Source organism: Cydia splendana, chromosome 3 (assembly GCF_910591565.1).
Source record: "Cydia splendana chromosome 3, ilCydSple1.2, whole genome shotgun sequence".
NCBI classification, from domain to species: Eukaryota; Metazoa; Arthropoda; class Insecta; order Lepidoptera; family Tortricidae; genus Cydia; species Cydia splendana.
This window is the reverse complement of record NC_085962.1, coordinates 16,162,000-16,181,445: the sequence shown is the minus strand read 5'-3', so window position 1 is coordinate 16,181,445 and position 19,446 is coordinate 16,162,000. Positions and strand designations below refer to the sequence as shown.

Genomic DNA, 19,446 nt, shown 5'->3' with positions numbered 1-19,446 from the left:
AATAAACCTTTGTTGTATTATGAGGTACCTAAATAAATATACTTGGTCAAGCAGATCTTGTCAGTAGAAAAAGGCGGCAAATTTGAAAAATGTAGGCGCGAAGGGATATCGTCCCATAGAATATTTGAATTTCGCGCCTTTTTTACTGACAAGATTTGCTTGACCATCTATATGTAGGTACCGGTCTGTGATACGTTTTCTGCACTGGCCGCGTAGCCAAGATGCCAATCGCTTACGCTCCGTAGCGATCGAAACGCAACTGTCACTGTCATACTAATATGGAAGAGTGATAGAGAGACATAATGCTTTTCGTTGTCGAAGCGATAGCGATTGTAACCTTGGCTAGGCCGGCTGTACAGTCAAGGTATTAAATATCGACACGGACAAGCTGCCAAAAAATGTATACACGACCTTTATATTCCTATCCCTTAAGGTAGTGTGTATATCTTTTTGGGACTTTGTTCGTGTCTATATATAATACCTTGACTGTACTTCACAATAACAACGTCTCCATGCACAGGTGTCTGTCATAAGATTCATAACATACAGCTACAGCTGTCTGAATGAGTAATGAAACGAACAAACATTGTTATTGTTGAATATTTTTACATAGTATACCTACCTATGAATGAATGAATGCCCTTACTTTGAACTTTATTAAATGTGGAGGTTATTACTTACATTTGAGCATCATATTCATGTTTTATCAGTATTAAGGTCAGTCGGGGCACGTGTGTCTATATTAGGGACAATTGCAACTACCCAAGCAAAAACTTTCAATAATGGGTTAGACGCTCTTCCATCTTGAACTACCTTTCTCTCTGGGAAGAGTATGTTAAGTTGGGAAGCAACAACTTGTTGCTAGGGTACGGTCAGTTGCCCATAGGGGCGCACTTACCTCAACCACAAATCAGAAAATACTGACTAACCTTACTCGTTTCTTAATATGATTATGTCGCACAGTTTGATAGGGGTGGGCTTTGAGAGTCATCTTCAATAAGGTACCTACAGGTATCTATCTGAATATTAAGTGACATACAAAGAGTTTTGTGGCTAGTTAAATGACTAGCAACTTGCTAACTTTAAAATATCGTGATGAGGCTATAATAAACCTAATTACCTACCCGACTGTCATTTGTAACGTGTACGCAGCAAACCGTAAAGTAGTAGGTAATGCCGCAGCGCGAACTATGTTTTCATTCATCACTCACTTTCACCCGCACTGGTATACTGTCAGAATGCAGGCTTACCTAAGCCTCGTGTAGAAACTTCGTTTTCATCGGCAGTTCAATGGACTTTCTTTGGTTGTGCCTATCTCGTGTTTAAATCTTTTTATAGATTATAAACACTTTTGACTGAATTTACAGTACCGAATTCACTTATCTATTACTTAATTTAATTACTATTTACATGTATAACAAAATAGCTTAATTGAGTAAAACTATCTACCTATTCATTACCAAGAATCAAAGTAACAGTGAGTTCCGCAATTTAATAGTCTAGCTAATTGCCTTGTCGTCGTATTAATTTGGAGAAAAACAGACCCCGGATTCCGAAACAGTAGGAAATGCTAGGAGAAATGAAATATTGCCAATAAAGGCTTTAACTGCCGTCTCGTCTTTTTTCGCTCTCGCTTTTCAAACACTAGAATTGCCGTATTTACAAAAACATCTGTTGCTATCCGACCTTTCAACTCAAAAGGGAAATTATAGGCCTTGTTCGCAAACGGCTTGTTTACATGCGATGTTTTCGTTAGTCGATAAGCTAATGTTACGTCTGACACTGGTGCTTTGATTTTTGGTGCGAAGCTATGGCAAGTAACATTCAGCTGCAATGGCTGCTCACACCCGCGCGACTTTAGGTTTGGGAGGCGGCTGGCAGCAGCGCGGCCCGATGCATTCCTTCGCGCAGGGGTTGCTGCACGCTTCATTTGCTAACTGTATTAGCGCTGTCTGCTCCTCCTCTGTGCCTGAAAATTAAACAAAAAATAGAAATTCGCTTATTTTAAGGGAGGACATACTTTAGGTACCTATATCGAAATTTCGAAAAACAGGTTCATCCCATGGTTATTTATTTAGCGGTCACGTGATTTCGTCAACATAATATCTGTAATCTGTATGACTCACCGACGAGCTGGGTCAGCATGAACTCTGGCTGCAGCGTGACCAGACCGATGCCGTGCCGCTTGAACACATCACACACGAGCGCTGACGTCTTCAAGTAGTCCTGAAAACAACATAAACTTAGTGTTGTGAATAACGCTCATTTCGAGGCTTAAAGACTCGAACCCTTAAGGCTCTCGAGGCTTAACGCCTCAAAGGCGGCTAAGACGATTTCTTACATCATCATCATTCAAACATACTTTACAGAGACTGATAAAATTATAACCCTCCCCGTGGTCGGGTAAAACTTTGATATTGCCTAGCTTGCTGGACTAATTCGGTACCTAGGTACTACTCTAATCTGGTAAAGCCTAATTCGTCAATATTATATTTTGGCCTCCGCCTTGTTGCGGATTTTCAGTGGTATTTTACTCACTAAATCATCGAATATCAACGATGTAAATTAGGTACTTCTAAAAGATTTAACCACAAAAAAGATTCCTAAAAATCATCATTTGTCTTGCATCTTTATGCAAGACAAATGATTTTGAATACAATGACGTATTTACATCAAAATAAGACAAAGTACCTATGCACAAAGGATTGTGTACCTACAGGTACTGACATTTGTGGCTTTCCATAGAGAAGGGTCCTTACGTATGCACACGGAGCAGAAGGAACCTTTATACTTGGAACTCCACATTTGAAATTAAGCTTGTATTTTTAACCTGTTTGTAGCGACTAACGACATTATCTTCAGGACTAAATATAATTTTGTCAGGCTTTAGTTAAGTATTAGGCGCAATTTAATTTACATTAGGTCTAGTGTACCTAATCTGAATATATTCAAGCAAAAATATACCTACAGTCTGTATGGTAACGATTATGATAATCTGTTAGGTTGGTGGTATTCACAAGGCATGCAAAACGCATTCGTTTTGGTTTCAAGCGCGTCAATTCAGAGTTCTGTTCAATTATCCGGAATACACGTGAAATAATGAGATCTGTTACACGCTTAATTTGAACATAAAGGAATTTTTGTTTTGCTGTACAATTTTTACGCCATTGAAGCGTTGAAGGTTGAGGGGGCTCAAATAATTTCCACACATCACGTCATACGATTTATGATATTGCTATGTTGTCGAGAAGAGATGAGGGAAACGCAAGTTTCTTACACGTAGGTACCCGGTGGTTGTGGAAATACTTATAAGGAAAATATCTACATTTTAAATCCAGCAAAATAAATGAATTCTAAACCAGTGTTTATGAAAAGTGGAATATTGAAGTACATTTTATTGTACTCGTAGTAGGATACAGTAGACCTGGCCCCGTAGACAACATGCCAATCGCTAACGCTCCGTAGCGAACGAAATGCAACTGTCACTGTCACACTAATGTGGAAGAGCGACAGAGAGGCACAAAGCGATTCGATGGCGAAGCGATAGCGATCGTCACCTTGGCTAGGCCGCCTGAGCTAATGAAAGGATCGAAATAATCTATTCATACAATTGGCTGCAGATTCGGTTGGCTCAGAGGGCTTACCGCGAATACCGAAGTTCACTGAAGGCGGGCATCTTATATATTAATTAATAAAATAAAAGAATAGTCTCTTACCTCGAACGATACTCTATTCTAACATAGCGTCAGTTTGGTTTCAGAAAAGGGAAATCGACCGAAGATGCAGTTACCCTTCTTACTGAAACCGTCTCGTCGCAGTTAGATGAGGGTAGGGCCTGTGTCGGAGTGTTCTTGGATTTAGCCAAAGCCTTCGACACGGTCTCGATCCCCATCCTACTGAGGAAACTAGAAGCATATGGGTTTCGCGGGACTAGACTGGGGTGGTTTACAAGCTACTTGACGGAATACCAACGTGTCAAAATTGGTGAACATCTCAGTGACCTGAGACCAGTTCCTTTCGGCGTACCACAGGGCAGCATTCTAGGCCCTACTCTTTTTCTTTTATATATAAATGACATCTCACTTCTTCCTTTACAGAATGCTGAAATCTTGTATTACGCCGATGACATTTCTATCATTTTCCGAGGGTCCTCCTGGGAGAACGTTTGTGAACATGTCGAGAATGGTATGTCACAAGTGTCAATTTGGTTAAGGCAGAATCTTCTGAGACTAAACACAGCAAAAAACAAATTTCTCTGTTTCCATAAGACTTCACCTTCTGCGCCAAAACTACATCGAGATATCACAAACTACAAGTTCATAATCGAAATTGCATTAATGCCCCTGTTCCAAATTGCACTTGTGACTATGCAGTCACAAGTGCATGCGACCAGAACAAACACAGTGAGGTACCTCGGAATTATGATGGACGAAAATCTAAACTTCAGAGAGCATGTTTCCGCGGTTTCAGGTCGGGTCCAAAAGCTGATACATACAATGAAATTGCTAAGAGAATCAGCCGATTTTGCACTGTTAAAGACTATTTATTTAGCTCTTGGCCAGTCAATTAATAACTACTGCATTCTTGCCTGGGGAGGTTTAACCTCCTCTCTTATTCTAAAACTAGAAAGAGCGCAAAGAGCGGTGTTGAAGGTCGCATTGAGGAAACCAATTATGTAGGTACCCTACGATCGATCTATACAATGACACGGAAGCTCTACTTAATAAGGGTGGCGTTGTACGTACATAGAAAAGTACTTAGGTCATCCAATTACAACACATTACTTAAAAATAGAATTTTTAAAATTCCTGTTACTGCTGTTAAAACTACATTTGCACGTCACTTCTGCGTTTTCTTATACCCACGAATTTACAATCGATTAGTTAGGATATATTAATTCATTTTCGAGGCAAAAAAATTGTTATCAAAGAACTTAATGCACCTAGCATATGAAGACACAGAAAATCTAATCATGATACCATTACCATATTGAATAAACTCACAATAACCACACACACACACACACACTCCACGTACACACACATACTCACATACACACACACACATGTTACGTCAAGTGTTATTATATTTTTAATTTTATTTCAAAAAGAATATTTTTTGTTTCTAATGGAAAACATAATTTATGTTTGTTTTAATATTAGGTACTTTACTCGATCTTTTTTTCTTTCTCTTTTCTTTATCATCTCTGGTAACTGTATCTCTGTAAATTCCATCCTTCACCGTTTTATTCTTAACTAAATAATTGTAGCCTTTTTTCCTTCAAGCCTCATTGTATTATTGTTATTACTTGTGTCCGTATTATGTCCACCACAGGACAGGCTATGCCTAGTGTGATGGCCAGCATAAATGTAATATTGTTATAATTTTATTTTCGAAATAAAACATTAGTATTTGTTGTATTTTGTAATTAAAGAAACTGCTTGCTAACAGCAAGCTTGGTTTAGCTGCCTTTGACAAGGAGCAGGCGTCCTGTGCCGAACGAAGGAGTTCGACTATTAAGAACTAAAAGAGGCCGTGCAGCGCCGGGACGGGACTCACCTGTGTGGAGGAGTAGGCGACATGCGCGGTGGCCATGACGTGGAAGCGGTGCAGCTGCCACACGTGCAGCGCAGGGACGGGACTCACCTGTGTGGAGGAGTAGGCGACGTGCGCGGTGGCCACGACGTGGTCGCGGTGCAGCTGCCACACGTGCAGCTCGTGGATGGCCAGCACGCCCGGCACGCGCAGCGCCGCCGCCTTCAGCTCGCACGCGCCCAGCCCCTCTGGCACGGTTTGTAATAGGATCATGCCCGCTGAACGCACTAAAACAACCATGGAAATTTTATGTTATAGAAAATGTTTCCTCTCTTAAATTTATTATAAGCTTAATAGCATCGTTTGCAGACATTTCTGCTTAGTAAAAAAAATATTTAGGACAAAAATTTAGTAGATACAAGCTGCCTCGCTGAGTTACCTAAACTTAGCCGGCATCAGTTGTTTCCGCAAAAAACGAATGGGTACGTACATACAGTAGGTAGGTACAGATTTGGCAGTCAACCCTCCGAAGTTGTTTTAATTTAACGGGATAAAAACCTAGGATTGTCCGTAAAACACTAATTAATTGAGTGTTTCTGCAAAATATAAATTACTTACATAAATGACTTTGATAGACGATAAGAGTTGTACAACCAATGAGTCTTACTGAAAGGATAGTTGAAGCAGACAAGCACAAAGGCGGCGATAGCAGAGAGTGCGGGATCGACGATGCCTGCCGCATGGCCCTCCCACTCCAACGTGAGCCCGGCGCCCATCACGAACAAACTGCCTGCGAAACGACATACAATTATTAGTATTTAGGGGAACAGGGGGTCTACCGCGAACCACGTTCGACGTGTTGTTCCTCTGCGCCGCACTAGTCAATTCGTAAGTAAGTGTGACAGGGCGGTAACACGTCGAACGTGGTTCGCGGTAGGCCCTTTGCACATCATAATCATAACTCAGGGTTATTTTCAGAAAAAATATACCTTTTAATTGTTTTTTGTTATTGAAGAATTTTAAGTCCATTAAGGGGCCCACTGATTAACAGTCCGCCGGACGGTATCGGCCTGTCAGTTGTTCGGAACTGTCAAAATTTTGTTCTAACTGACAGGCCGATACCGTCCGGCGGACTGTTAATCAGTGGGCCCCTTTATAGTCGGAAACATGAGCGTTATCATGGTCTAATAAAACATGGTCTTCCATTCCCAGAGTGACACGGGCCTACGTCACAATAACATTGCCACTTTATTTCAACATAACATGTTACATGGGTACATTATACCTATGGTTAATAAGTTAAAATATTTCTTTATAATTTTATAATTTTCATTTATATGTATTTTAGCTTAAATTTTACAATAACACGTCATTTTTAATTACTCGTTAGCAATATCTTCCGATTCACGAAAGAAATTTCAGACTTTCGGGTAATTCTGTTTATACTACTGGCAACACAGGATAGCGCTGTGCACATTTGACAATTCGGATCTAGATAACTTCATGCCCTGACCGTCATCCTTGTTGAACGCGTGTTAATTGTTATTTCCTTCTCGCTCAGTGTCAGCAGTCGCAGTGTTTTCCAAACTTTTCACGTCGTAAGCTTGGTAATTAATGTGTAACTGTGAATTAGTTTTTTAAACGTTTGTCTTGTATAGATAAATAAAGTTTAATTTAATACATTAGATTTGTTTTATTTTACTATGTTTCTACATGAATAACTTAAAATTAATGCCGTTAAAATAATTTTCACCGTTGGTTAAAATTCTCCCACATTTCAAAGTTTGAGAACCTGTAAACAGCATGATGACGTAGGCGCGTGTCAGTTAGGTCATACGCGAATCTCGGAATGGAGTACCAGGCGGAGTATATTATTATACCATGAGCGTTATTATCGATTGCGATAGGAGAAAAAGTGTCCAAAATATCCTAATTTTGAAACCTCAGTTTCGTTACGTTTTGAATACACTTTGTATGAACGTAACGAAACTGAGAATTATCAGTTTCGTTACGTTTGTATTGAAAACGTAACGAAACTGAGGTATAAAAATTAGGACATTTAGGATACTTTTTTTCTCCTATCGCAATCGATAACGCTCATGTTTCTGATTATAATGGACTTAAAATTCTTCAATTACAAAAAATAAAATAAAAGGTACATTTTTTCTGAAAACAACCCTCCGTTCCTTCGTGTTAAAGGGACTGGGTAGTCGAATACATTCGATAGCGTTCGGTGTAAACTTAAATTGGTTGACTTTGGTTGGTGATTTTTATTGACCAAAGCGTTAGCGGAGGTCTCCGTTTTAACTCGGGCAAATTGCTTTCCTATGTCCGGATGCCTCCTCTACAGGTCGCAATTCTCAACCGTTTCTCCTGAAATTTTGTGACTAGATTCTATGATGAAATAGACTTTTTTTGTAGATTCAGTTTAAAAAAAAAATCAAAATGAAATAATTGGCATAAAGGACTTAAGCAACAATAGGGTCTATGGCGCTTAAGAACATTGTGAGTTCACTGTGATAATTACTCAGCGAACTAAGTGTTTTTCATTTTTACATTTTCTAGACGCCTTCATCAGTAACTGGCCGGAAAAAGCACAACAACGGGAGTTGTGGAAATGAAGGGGAGAGGCCTTTGCCTAGCAGTGGGACACTATAACGGGCTAAGAAAAAAATAAATCTAAGCTCATCGCGAGGTCACTTACTGGCGATGTCAGCACCAATAGGGTCTATGGCGCTTAAGACCATTGTGAGTTCACTGTGATAATTACTCAACGAACTAAGTATTTTTAATTATTACATGCGATGACTTACTGGCGATGTCAGTGGGCGCGTGCGCGAGGACCGGCTCGCCGACGCCCTGCTTCAGCACCACGCCGCCGCTCTCCGTCATGCTCAGGCGCCGGCTGTAGCTCAACTCGCGACCTGTGTCAGGTAAAAAGAAGACGCTGATTCCGAAAGTTAGGATACAATGGACCTTACCAAAGAGAATTTGAATTAGAGGAATATTGTCAAAGTAAATTATGTAGTCAGTACATTTACTGCTATCTTTTTGAGCGATGGCTATTGGCCTACTCTATGGCGATACTTTTTGACATTTAACAAATTTAATACATATCAGTGAAAAAATAAGGATCAAAGTCAAATGGCGTTCTAAAAGTGTAAGTGTAATCATTTGTGTCGAAAGATGACAGTAAATTTACTGACTAAGGTACCTACATAATTTACTTTGACAATATTCCTCTAGTCTAAATTCTTCTTGACCTTAATACCTATTTATGTATTTCAGGCTTCTGATGAATTACATTCGTAAATCGACATGAATCCCTCCCTACGCAAAAGCAGCACCTAAATCACTTTATACTATCTATCTTATAATATTCTATAACTTTCAGGCCAATTTAATCTTACAGTTTGATATCAAAATAATGTCATTTTGTTATCACTCGTGCGTGTATTTTGCTCGTACCTACTTGTTCGTTCATTAGCGCGAGAGAGATGCACGGCCTAAAGATAACGGAATGACATCATGTTGATATAGGAATGTATGTTCGATTTGGCCTTTTTTGTTATCATTATGCGTTGTCGCAAAGGATATAGAACAAAATTGTATTTAAAATTAAACTTTGTACCTACGCAAAATATCATTAAAGTAATCAGTACGCCTTATAAAACAAAGTCCCCCGCCGCGTCTGTCTGTTTAAGTGTGTTTGTAATTGTATGTTTGTTCGCCATAAACTCAAAAACTACTGAACGGATTTTCATGCGGTTTCCACCTATCAATAGAGTGATTATTGAGGAAGGTTTAGGTGTATAATTTGTTAACCCGTGCGAAGCCGGGGCGGGTCGCTAGTACTAGGATATAATTATTTAAAATTTAAATATAATTTATTGAAATACTCGCGTCGGTTTATACGTCACAACATACACTAAGTACATATATATATATATATATATAAACAAACCAGTTTAATTAATCTAAAAATATGTTTGTCTACAAACATATTAACACTCTCACAGAGTATAAAATTGAAGTGTTTTGATATCCGTCAATGATTAGGTACCTACTTAATCATTCATGACGTTCGAAGTTTTATCGATGCAAGAGTAGACATTAAATAATTTTATTTCCCCGAATAGGTACTTTAGTCCCATCCACGTCGGTAATTCATTTATAACATAACTAAATAATAGTAGTGAGGCCGGTAGTTATGAACTTATGAGGCCGGCAACCCCTTTTCACGCCGAGGTATGTACCTATAGTGCTTTTCTGAAACATGCAATGAAATAAATAAAAAACTCCACGAAATCAACGTTTTATTTATATAAAAACGAAAAGTAAACTACACACAAAATATAACTAACACGTATATCTTTATCACACCGATCACACGTATATTTTACACGACACGTGTATTTTATTACCCGTTTATTTTTTTTCACCTTGTATGTCGTTTTCGTCACAGTAGTTGTTCAAATAATAAAATTGCCATAAGCAACCATATAGTTTTTACTCTGTTATACTGCAATATTTTAAATGTTTATTTGTGTAAGTACATAGTTAAATTTGTAATTTAAAATGATTGAATTTTGTTAATAATGTCTTACATTTATAGACGGGTCTATCTTTATAAAATAAATTCGCGATAGACCCGTCTATAAATGTGAGTTAATATGTGTTCAATCAAAACGCGAAAGTTTTAAATATTATATTTTACTGCCCCGTTTTACCTACTTTACCCCGTTACGTACGTTTACCTCGTTTTTACGTTTAATATTATTTAACTTTCTATTATTACTTTTATAACTTTTACTTTTACGTTTTTTACCCCGAAAACACGAAAAAAATAAATTTCATACAGTTTGATTGATTTGATGTTGAGATTTTCTATGGGAGAGTTAATTTTGTTTCGCGATTTCGGGGTTGGTCCTGGTCCCATAATGAAAGAAACTCAGCATGACCTATATTTTACATCGTAATATTGCAGGTTATTAAAAAAACACCTGTGTACCTTGACGGATGAACTATGGACTAGCTATTCCTTTGGCTCCCAGCTACAATGAACAAACATTTAAGCTGCTCTCGAGACAACGCTTATCATTGTTGGCAACTGGAAAGATATCGGCATTGGACTTATCTCAAGCGTAAGTCAATAATCCGCCGGTGTTGGTATAACATCGATAACCGTTAATATTATTAGTCAATATCACTTAAATTTAGCTTCCAGAGAGATTGGGCTAGGCCTCCTTTTTTCCGCTGGCCTAAAGCGGGTTGAGGACTTCACATACGCATTTGTATTTTTTCGCGGATTAATTTTGAGTTTACTTTACCAAAAAGTGCCCGGTCAAAAAATGATGATGATTTCGTACAAGCTTCGAGAAACTCATGAAAGTTGGCATTCTACCGCTCGGTCACCAGTTAAGTTTGCACCTGTAACCCCACCTGCTCCTGTAAAGGGGCTCAGTGAAAAGTAGAGCTTTAAAAACTCACCGGCAAGTAGCATGTAGTTCAACGCGTGCAGCAACAGTCCTATAACAGCTGTGGCGACAATGACGCGTGGAAACCTATGCAATAAAACACATTTTATTTTTGTAAGTACCTACTAATTAAAACATACAAGTGTGTGTGCGTTTGTAGCCCACTAGACAGTGCATATGACAGAACTATCGTTCACTAGTTACCAGAATAATTTGGTATGGGTGCGGTGCCACCTATTTTTCGGTTTTCTACCTCTGGTTTATAGCCAGACTAGCCTCCGCTAGTGACTTATCCCAGCAAACATTTATGGTCAATATTCCGATAAAGGCACCTATTTCGGTCGCAAATAGATGCCTTTATCGGAATATTGACCAAAAATGTTTGCTGCGTCAGCTGCGTCTGTGTAGAAGTAAAAAATGTCAACCATATTTCCACCCCACATACGTTTCAAGTTTAAAGGTCTTTCAATGGTTTGGGTTTAGACTGTGTATTATCTCTCAGTGTAAAGTAACAATTAGAAATTAGGCTCCATTATCCTTATCAATCGGGAACAAGATTTGTCTTTGTGTGTTTATACGACTCATTAGAGTCTGTGCGGAGAGTGCTCAAGAGATGAGTAGTGAAATGTATGGGGTCCAATACAATCTACGACTCTTCTCTTTCCGCACAGACATTACATCTAAGAAGGATGGTTCGTACCTCGGCGGTTGTACGTGCGAGGAGTGCACGCCGAGCTGCAGCGCGTTGACGACGAGCGCGAACGCGAAGGAGGCGAACAGAACGTGCACGGAGAGCCGGCCCACCACCTCGATGCGCGCCCAGCCGAACGTGTTGCGCAGCTTACCCTCGCGCCCAGCGTTCTCGTCGGCGCGCGAGAACTGACAATGTCAACTCAAACATTATTTTCCTACCAAGAGTTGATTGAAACAGGGGGGGGGCAGTTACAGGCTTTTAGAGAAAACGTCTTTGTAATAAAATAATTCATCCATCGCATACAATACACCTAACATTTCTGTTATTTTGTGTTCGGCAAAATATTTTGTAAACTAGGCACAATGGTCGTGAATGTGGGTACCCTATATACCTCCGCTGACCAGAGCCAATCGGTCGCTTGGATTGAAACAATGGCTCATTCAATACTTTATGCTTTGTTACCTACTAAATGCAAGCAATTATGTCACACCCGTTATAAATGCTATGTGTAATTTGACCGTTGCGGCGACACATCATCATAATAAAATTAAATTGATAATCGTAAAATAAAAATTAGTATTACACACCAGGAGCTAAGTGCGTTTCTAAATTGTTCACGATTAAACAAGTAGGTACGTAAGTAGTACCTATCTAAATTACCTACATGAGTAGTTTTATCAGCAGAAGTATTGTAAAAAATTGCACGTAAATAATTGTCAAACAAGAAAGATATATTAGGTACCTAAGTACAATTATTTATGGCGATAGGCATAAGACAGGCCATACATGCATTCACTTTGTTTTAATCTAATTCAAATCTAGTCGCTACGCGAATATCGAAGATTGGGCGTTTGTTATCTTTAGCTAGAATGGAATATTTTCATATGCCAACTTGGAAACATTTCGGAAACTTTTCATATTTTTAGGTAGTAGTATTCATAGGTAGGTAACCTATAGGAATCATAATTTTCCACTTTCAAAATTAAAATTTTCTTTTTTTCTGGGATATTTTCCTGAAATTTCCGAGATTTTTGCACAGCGCGTGGCAGGTGTCGACGAAGAGCTTAGGCGAATTGGTGACATGCGAGACGAACAACCGCCCACTGAACTCCAGCAGATAACGTACCTTGTAGGCAATGAGCGTGGTGGTGAGCCCCACCAGGCGGCACAGCGCGTGGCAGGTGTCGACGACGAGGGTGGGCGAATTGGTCACATGCGAGGCGTACAGCCGCCCGCTGAATTCCAGCAGATAACGTACCTTGTAGGCGATGAGCGTGGTGATGAGCCCCACCAGGCGGCACAGCGCGTGGCAGGTGTCGACGACGAGCGTGGGCGAATTGGTGACATGCGAGGCGAACAGCCGCCCGCTGAAGCCAGCCGTGGCCAGCAGCAGCGCGAGCAGCGAGCGCGGCGGGGGCAGCCGTTGTAGCCATTCTTTCATCGCCATTGTACAGACGCGAAGTTGTAATCTTTTTCTGTAAAGATGAACAATAATGTAACTTTCTGCTTTACGTTATCTGCTTAAGAGGATAGTGGGCGATCGCTGCACCATACAAACTTAGTCCTGCGTCCTGCCCGCAACTTCGTCTTAGTGGAAAGGTGATAAAAACTACACTATTTTCTTCCCCTGGCCTCAAATTATCTTCATACCAAATTTCATCTGAATCGATTGTGTGACAGACAGACAGATAGACAGACAGACTTGATTGACTTTTTGCTTTGGTAAGGTATACTATAGTTATAACTTATAATACTCATAGCACGTCAAAATAAATGACTAAGTTAATGAAACAGATACATTATGAATCTTCTAATGTTTGTCCTAATAATCTTTTTAACTTTGGTTAAACTGCATAACAAACACAGTTAAATTAATTTTGGTATCAATAACGAGAACATGGGAAAGTGCAAATTAATTAACGTTTAATGTTCGATTGACCCGGTGTAGGTCAAGCGACACTAAAACCGGTTATAAAAACAAACGAGTGCTTATAAGTCAAATTTGTCGATAGTTCACGACGTTCCAGTTATCAACGAAAGTTGGTCTGGTACACGGCTGCTAACGGTTATTTGCCATAAAAAGCGGGAGCGACGCCGACGCAGCGTGGGACCGCGAGTCGCGACTGGAAAAGTACTTAGATATAATATTGATAAGCTGCACCTAATTCAATCTGAAACTAGGCTCAATCCAGGGGGCCGATTTTTGAATTTCGACCGCTCGATTTCGTGTATTTCGTTCAATAACATCTCCACTACCAGGCATTTAAATTCTACTAATAGAATTGAAATCGAGTGGTCAATACCACTAGATTCCAAATTTGGATCGCTCGTTTTTCAAAAAATTGCATTTCGCCGTTTTCCATTCCATTTTCGAGTGACGAAATCGACCGATCGAAATTCAAAAATCGGCCCCCTCCGAATCAGGAATTAATCAGGGACACGACACTGTTAAAATCTTTCGGGTTCCTCGTGGGCATGTTATAATTCGGTACCTATAGGAAGCGTAATAATCTAATAGTTACCAAAAAGTAACAAGCCATTATAAGCATACTACCGGATTATATTTGGTAAACAAAACGACAACTAACCAAAATAGGAAACGGAGTAATAATGAGTCGTCATTTTATAGACCATATTTAACAAATGACTTTGTTTTTATTAATATATTAAATTAATGATATATGCCTATTCCAAAAATAATCCTAAAACTTGTTATTTAAATTTACACAAGTTATAGGCTTATTTTTGTAATGTTAATTTTATTATTACATATTATTTTGCCTCAACGTCAATACAATTTTGGTGTTAGCCTAGGCTACAACTACAAATACTACAATAGAGCCAAATCGCTGGAAATGTAATTCCAATCTAATCTAATAAATATTATTATGTAACATCAAGATTGTCGTGTCGAGTTTTCACACACAGCATGGTCAATTGGGCATACTTAAGATCCCATTTACAATGTTGCGAACGTTTTTTAACGGTGAAACGCGGTTTGGTAAAATCGACGCGACCCTTAAGGCTCAAGGATACTAGACGGGACGTTCAGTTTGAATGTACCTAAAGGTACTTGATATACCTAGTCTATCGAATTAATCTTAACTAATCTCGATATCGGTTGATAAAATTGATGTCGCCAGTACCTAAATGTCGCATATTTTTATTTAAGATCCAAGGAACTTGATACTTGAAACTAAATAATGGGCTGCCTCCGGCAATTGTGCTCGACCTCTGACCGTGTGTTCCTATTGCATGTTCGGCGGAGTCGAGACAAACGCTCACTGTTACTGTAGAATTGTAGATCCGTCACAGTCGCAAGTTACGGAATATCTGAGAACGAAATAAATGATTGGTTCGTTTGAACGTTGGACTGCTTACGCTCGGACAGCGATTGGAGTAGCACATATAAAACGCACGTCCGTTCAACAAGCTTGTTTCGTTTCGATGCTTTACGGTCTAAATGAAACATTTTTTTCTATTATTCTTCTATAAGTAATGGTGGACGAAATTCCACGCTCTATTTCGTGTATCCAATGTGAAGTTTTGCATTGGCAGACATGGCTGGTTACTGTGTTTAGATTGATCTAATTCTGATAAACAGGCGGCTTAGCACGGTCGCGTTTTTATCCCTTGTCACCATGCCTGTCACGTTCTAACAAGTATGTAAGTGCGAAAGGGACGCGCATAGTGATAGTCGATAAAAATGGAACCGTGCTGAGCCCGCAGGTCTATGAATATAATATATAAATCTATGTAGCTACTTATTTGTTCATTATAGCTTAGTGCGTTTTGACCTCCTTCTACTAAAGGGTGTTTTTTAAAGGTATACAAATTCAAAATGAAATAAAACACGTAAAAATAAATTTGATTATCATGGTAATGGTTTTATTTAAAAGATATTCTTATGCTATTAGTTCTTAAAAATGATTTCGGGCATATGGGCGCCACGGCTGGCTCGAATGAAGTGTAATCGGGAAGTCCAATTTTCGACCACTTTTTCGAGCAACTGGGGCCGTATATTGGCAATAACGCGGCGAATGTTGGCTTCCAAGTGGTCCAACGTCAATGGTTTATCTGCGTAGACCTGTGATTTCACATATCCCCGAAGAATTTAATCCATAGGTGTGAGATCACTAGATCGTGGAGGCCAGTTCACAGGTCCATTACGGGAAATTATGCGCTCATCGAATGCTTCCCGCAATAATTTGATGGTGTCGCGCGCTGTGTGGCATGTTGCACCATCTTGTTGAAACCACAGCTCTGCCACATCAATACCATTCAACTGAGGAACAAAAAAGTCGGCAATCATGGCTCTATAGCGCTCTCCATTGACGGTAACATTCTGGCCGGTATCATCTTTAAAAAAATATGGGCCAATGGGATTCCCCCTGTGCCCATAAAGCGCACCAAACAGTGACTTAATTTCAATGAAGGTAACGGCGTCTCAACCAAGGCGGGTTTTTTTCACTCCAAATTCGGCAATTTTGCTTATTTACGTAGCCGTTCAACCAAAAATGAGCCTTATCACTGAACAAAATTTTCCATTGAAAACGTGGGTCAAACTGGCGCACTGAACCATGATTTACAAAATAAATTTGCACAATTTGCAATCGTTGTTCTGAAGTAAGTCTATTCATTGTGAAAATGGCAAAACGTACTGACCACAAATTTCCCGCCAACTGTTAAATTGACAATCATTAGAAACAGTGTTTTCAATTTAAAAATTAAACCTCTAAAAAAAACACCGTTTATAAGTATAAATATAGGTACGTAATGTTTGAAACGTACCCGAAGCGCGAAACTTTTTAAAAGTTAGAAATTAGAAATTACTAATCGTTTATTTGCGAACCATGGTACATAGTTATTAATCTTAACTCAGTTGGTTTTTAGTGACATGACTGCTTCGTACAGGAACGAGTCCTGCAGAATACGGGTTATTCCCACTAGTTACCACCAAGTTGTTACCAGTAGGGAGTGCTCCCGGTACTGGTTTTCTATACAAACACAGCACCGGAACCGGGAATTCCCGGTTCTCGCCATACAAACTCAGTACCGGGAGCATTCCCTAGTTACCAGTGGTAACTACTGGGATTTTTTTCCCACCTTTTACCACTGGTAACTACTGGGAATAAAAATTCCCAGTAGTTACCACCAACTCGGTTTAGTGGTAACTACTGGGAATTTTTATTCCCAGTAGTTACCACCAAAATTTTGTTAGAGTTAAATACTAATAAAAACACTATAAATAGTGTAGTATAAATATATAGAGTAATTTAATAAATAATTATAAGTCGATTAGTGTTTTAGTAAACTCCCTTAAAAGTGACCAAAAATATTGAAACAGTTTAACCGGTACTAGTACAAAAACTATGATATATGTACTTAAGGATAAATTTAATAATCCATTTAGATGATTTTTCAAGTGATTTTATTAGGTAATTCAAAATAACTCTATTTATACTATTCATACCTACTGTTTTTATTAGTATTTAACACTAACAAAGTTTTGGTGGTAACTACTGGGAATAAAAATTCCCAGTAGTTACCACTAACCCGAGTTGGTGGTAACTACTGGGAATTTTTATTCCCAGTAGTTACCAGTGGTAAAAGGTGGGAAAAAAATTCCCAGTAGTTACCACTGGTAAAAACTTGGTGGTAACTAGTGGGAATAACCCCAGAATACTGCGTCACTCATAAAACATAAAACTAAAAATGGTAAAATAAAACCTTTAAAGAAAAAGAAAGAAGACTCCAAAAATGATAACCCACGACCTCCGGATTGAAAGTCGGACTTCATATCCACTCTGCCACCACCGCTTTAAGCAGTTAGCCGAGAACCACTTATACAAATCCGACCAGCAGTTTGGTATTTTAATATTTTTAATAATGGATCATGTCATGAGATAGAGTCGCGTAAGAGTTCGAATTGAGCGCTACTCGCTAGCATCTATTTTTACTCGACAAGCGAAGAAAGGAGGGTAATGTTTTTGAGTAGGTATTAGATATTTATGTATGATTGAGCTCAATCAAATAGGTCGCGAGCGCTATATATACTCGCTGGACGAAGAGTTAAGACCTAATTTTTTTCGTGTAGTTATCTAGATTCTGTCGATAGTGTGTCACAGGTCACAGTAAACGAATGCTCACGGAAAGCAGCTCTACGGGAGGAATGGCGACGTGTCGTTAAGCGAGTCCCTCAAACGTTTACATAATGTCCATGACCACTCTGTAAAGAGTGTAACGAAGAAGATCTAGATATGTACATACCCACCTGTGTACTGTACTCCGGAGCGGCCGGAGCTAGGTATCTTAAATTGAAGTCCCTCCATTCCAATGTGACTGTGAGCTTCAATATGTGAGCATACGTATATATATTATTTATTTAATTATTTAATCCATAAAAAAAAAATTAAGTACAGTGTAATAAACGCACTTATCTGCCAAACTGCAGCCTTACATAAAACATTTTTCTTATTTTATTCGTACCTCTATGTTTATATATTTGGCATGCTGAAGCCCAAAGCCAAGCTTGACGCTATAAGGTACCGTATGAGGATTAGTTACTAGCGATTTTAGCTTTTGCTTATTTTGTTCCGCAAAAACTTATTCACTTAAGTAAGCTATATATTGCCATTTAATCTTAAATATTATATAGGTAATGTTACTTCGGACTCTAAGGAGATCTCAATATCTCTAAAAATACCTAAGACAGGAATATTGCTTAAATAAATGTAACATTTGAAATAATTAATTCCTTTTGAAGACCGACGATGCGTTTCTCTTCTAGTATTGTATCTAATTCTAAGAACGAAGGGGTTTATTAAAAACCTATCAGTTCTATAAGACGAAAGGGTTCAAATGACCTTCCTAGTCAAATGTCAGTAATAAACTGCGAATCGTCGTCATGCCCGTCATGTTATTTTACAAAGTCTGAACAGCTGTTTTGCTAATAAGAATTGATGAACTGCAGTTCGAGCGGGAATATAAACAACGTTACAATGGCATTATAAATAAACAACTTTGTGTTTTATAGTTTTCTTTTCATAGCAGATAATGATATATTGGCTAAGAGAAATTAGAAAGGTCAGGAGAAAATATACGCAGAGATTGCTTCGGTTGGGTGCACGCAGTCGGCGCCGGAGCGCGCCGCATGGAATAGGTCACGCTGCGATTTCATGTTGTCAAACAAAAATAAACATTACATTAAGACGTTAAATGAGACTATTTGTGACCCTCATTATTATTAGCTTTATTAAGCTAATTTTGTTTTTATTTAATACAATATAGCGGCTGTCATATTGAATGTAGTTACAGTTACTACTTATTGTTTTTGATAATTTGTAGAACATAATTACATTTAGATAGAGAATTTTATGAACATTCAAATAGGTTAAAAAAATTTAAAATTCTAATTTTTGACAAATGTACCTATCCGTAAATTTGATATAATCATCATTTACTTACATAAACAGCCTACTTTGCTTCTGCTCAACCGCACAAGTCAAAGTAAAAGCAATCCTTGTCACAACAGGTCAGTTTACAAAACAATCGCCGGTAAGTTGTATAATATTTATCGAGGTGAAGTAGACGCGGGCTGGCGAAGCGCGGCTCTTGCGCCGGAGGGTACCGCGGCACTGGTCGCGTGCGCGCGCTACGTCGCCTTATCGTCGATACACCCGATAACATGCTTTCTAAGTGTTAGCGAAATGCGCCAATGCTCATGAGGCTCTCAAAGCC

At 38.9% G+C, this 19,446-nt stretch overlaps 1 protein-coding gene and 1 long non-coding RNA gene across 2 annotated transcripts in view; both read right to left on the bottom strand.

Moving 5' to 3' along the window:
* LOC134789402 (uncharacterized) overlaps positions 1-19,446 on the bottom strand; it is a 368,254-nt gene that overhangs the window by 195,975 nt on the left and 152,833 nt on the right. The gene's annotated exons all lie outside the window — the stretch shown is intronic.
* Positions 412-19,324, bottom strand: LOC134806855 (proton-coupled zinc antiporter SLC30A1). Its single transcript, XM_063780260.1, has 9 exons — positions 19,174-19,324; positions 12,965-13,181; positions 11,713-11,891; positions 11,026-11,099; positions 8,349-8,459; positions 6,203-6,325; positions 5,647-5,822; positions 2,127-2,226; positions 412-1,969 (listed from the first exon to the last, which is right to left on the bottom strand). Exons 2-9 carry the CDS (start codon positions 13,151-13,153, stop codon positions 1,842-1,844), a joined length of 1,080 nt encoding a protein of 359 aa, XP_063636330.1. The 5' UTR covers positions 13,154-13,181; positions 19,174-19,324; the 3' UTR covers positions 412-1,841.

Coding starts and splice junctions, on each gene's coding strand:
- LOC134806855 (XM_063780260.1), bottom strand. CDS start 13,153: ATGGCGATGAAAGAATGGCTACAACGGCTGCCCCCGCCGCGCTCGCTG. Junction 11,100..11,712: donor TCGCACGTACAACCGCCGAG/GTACGAACCATC, acceptor TTTATTGCATAG/GTTTCCACGCGTCATTGTCG. Junction 8,460..11,025: donor GAACTACATGCTACTTGCCG/GTGAGTTTTTAA, acceptor TACCTGACACAG/GTCGCGAGTTGAGCTACAGC.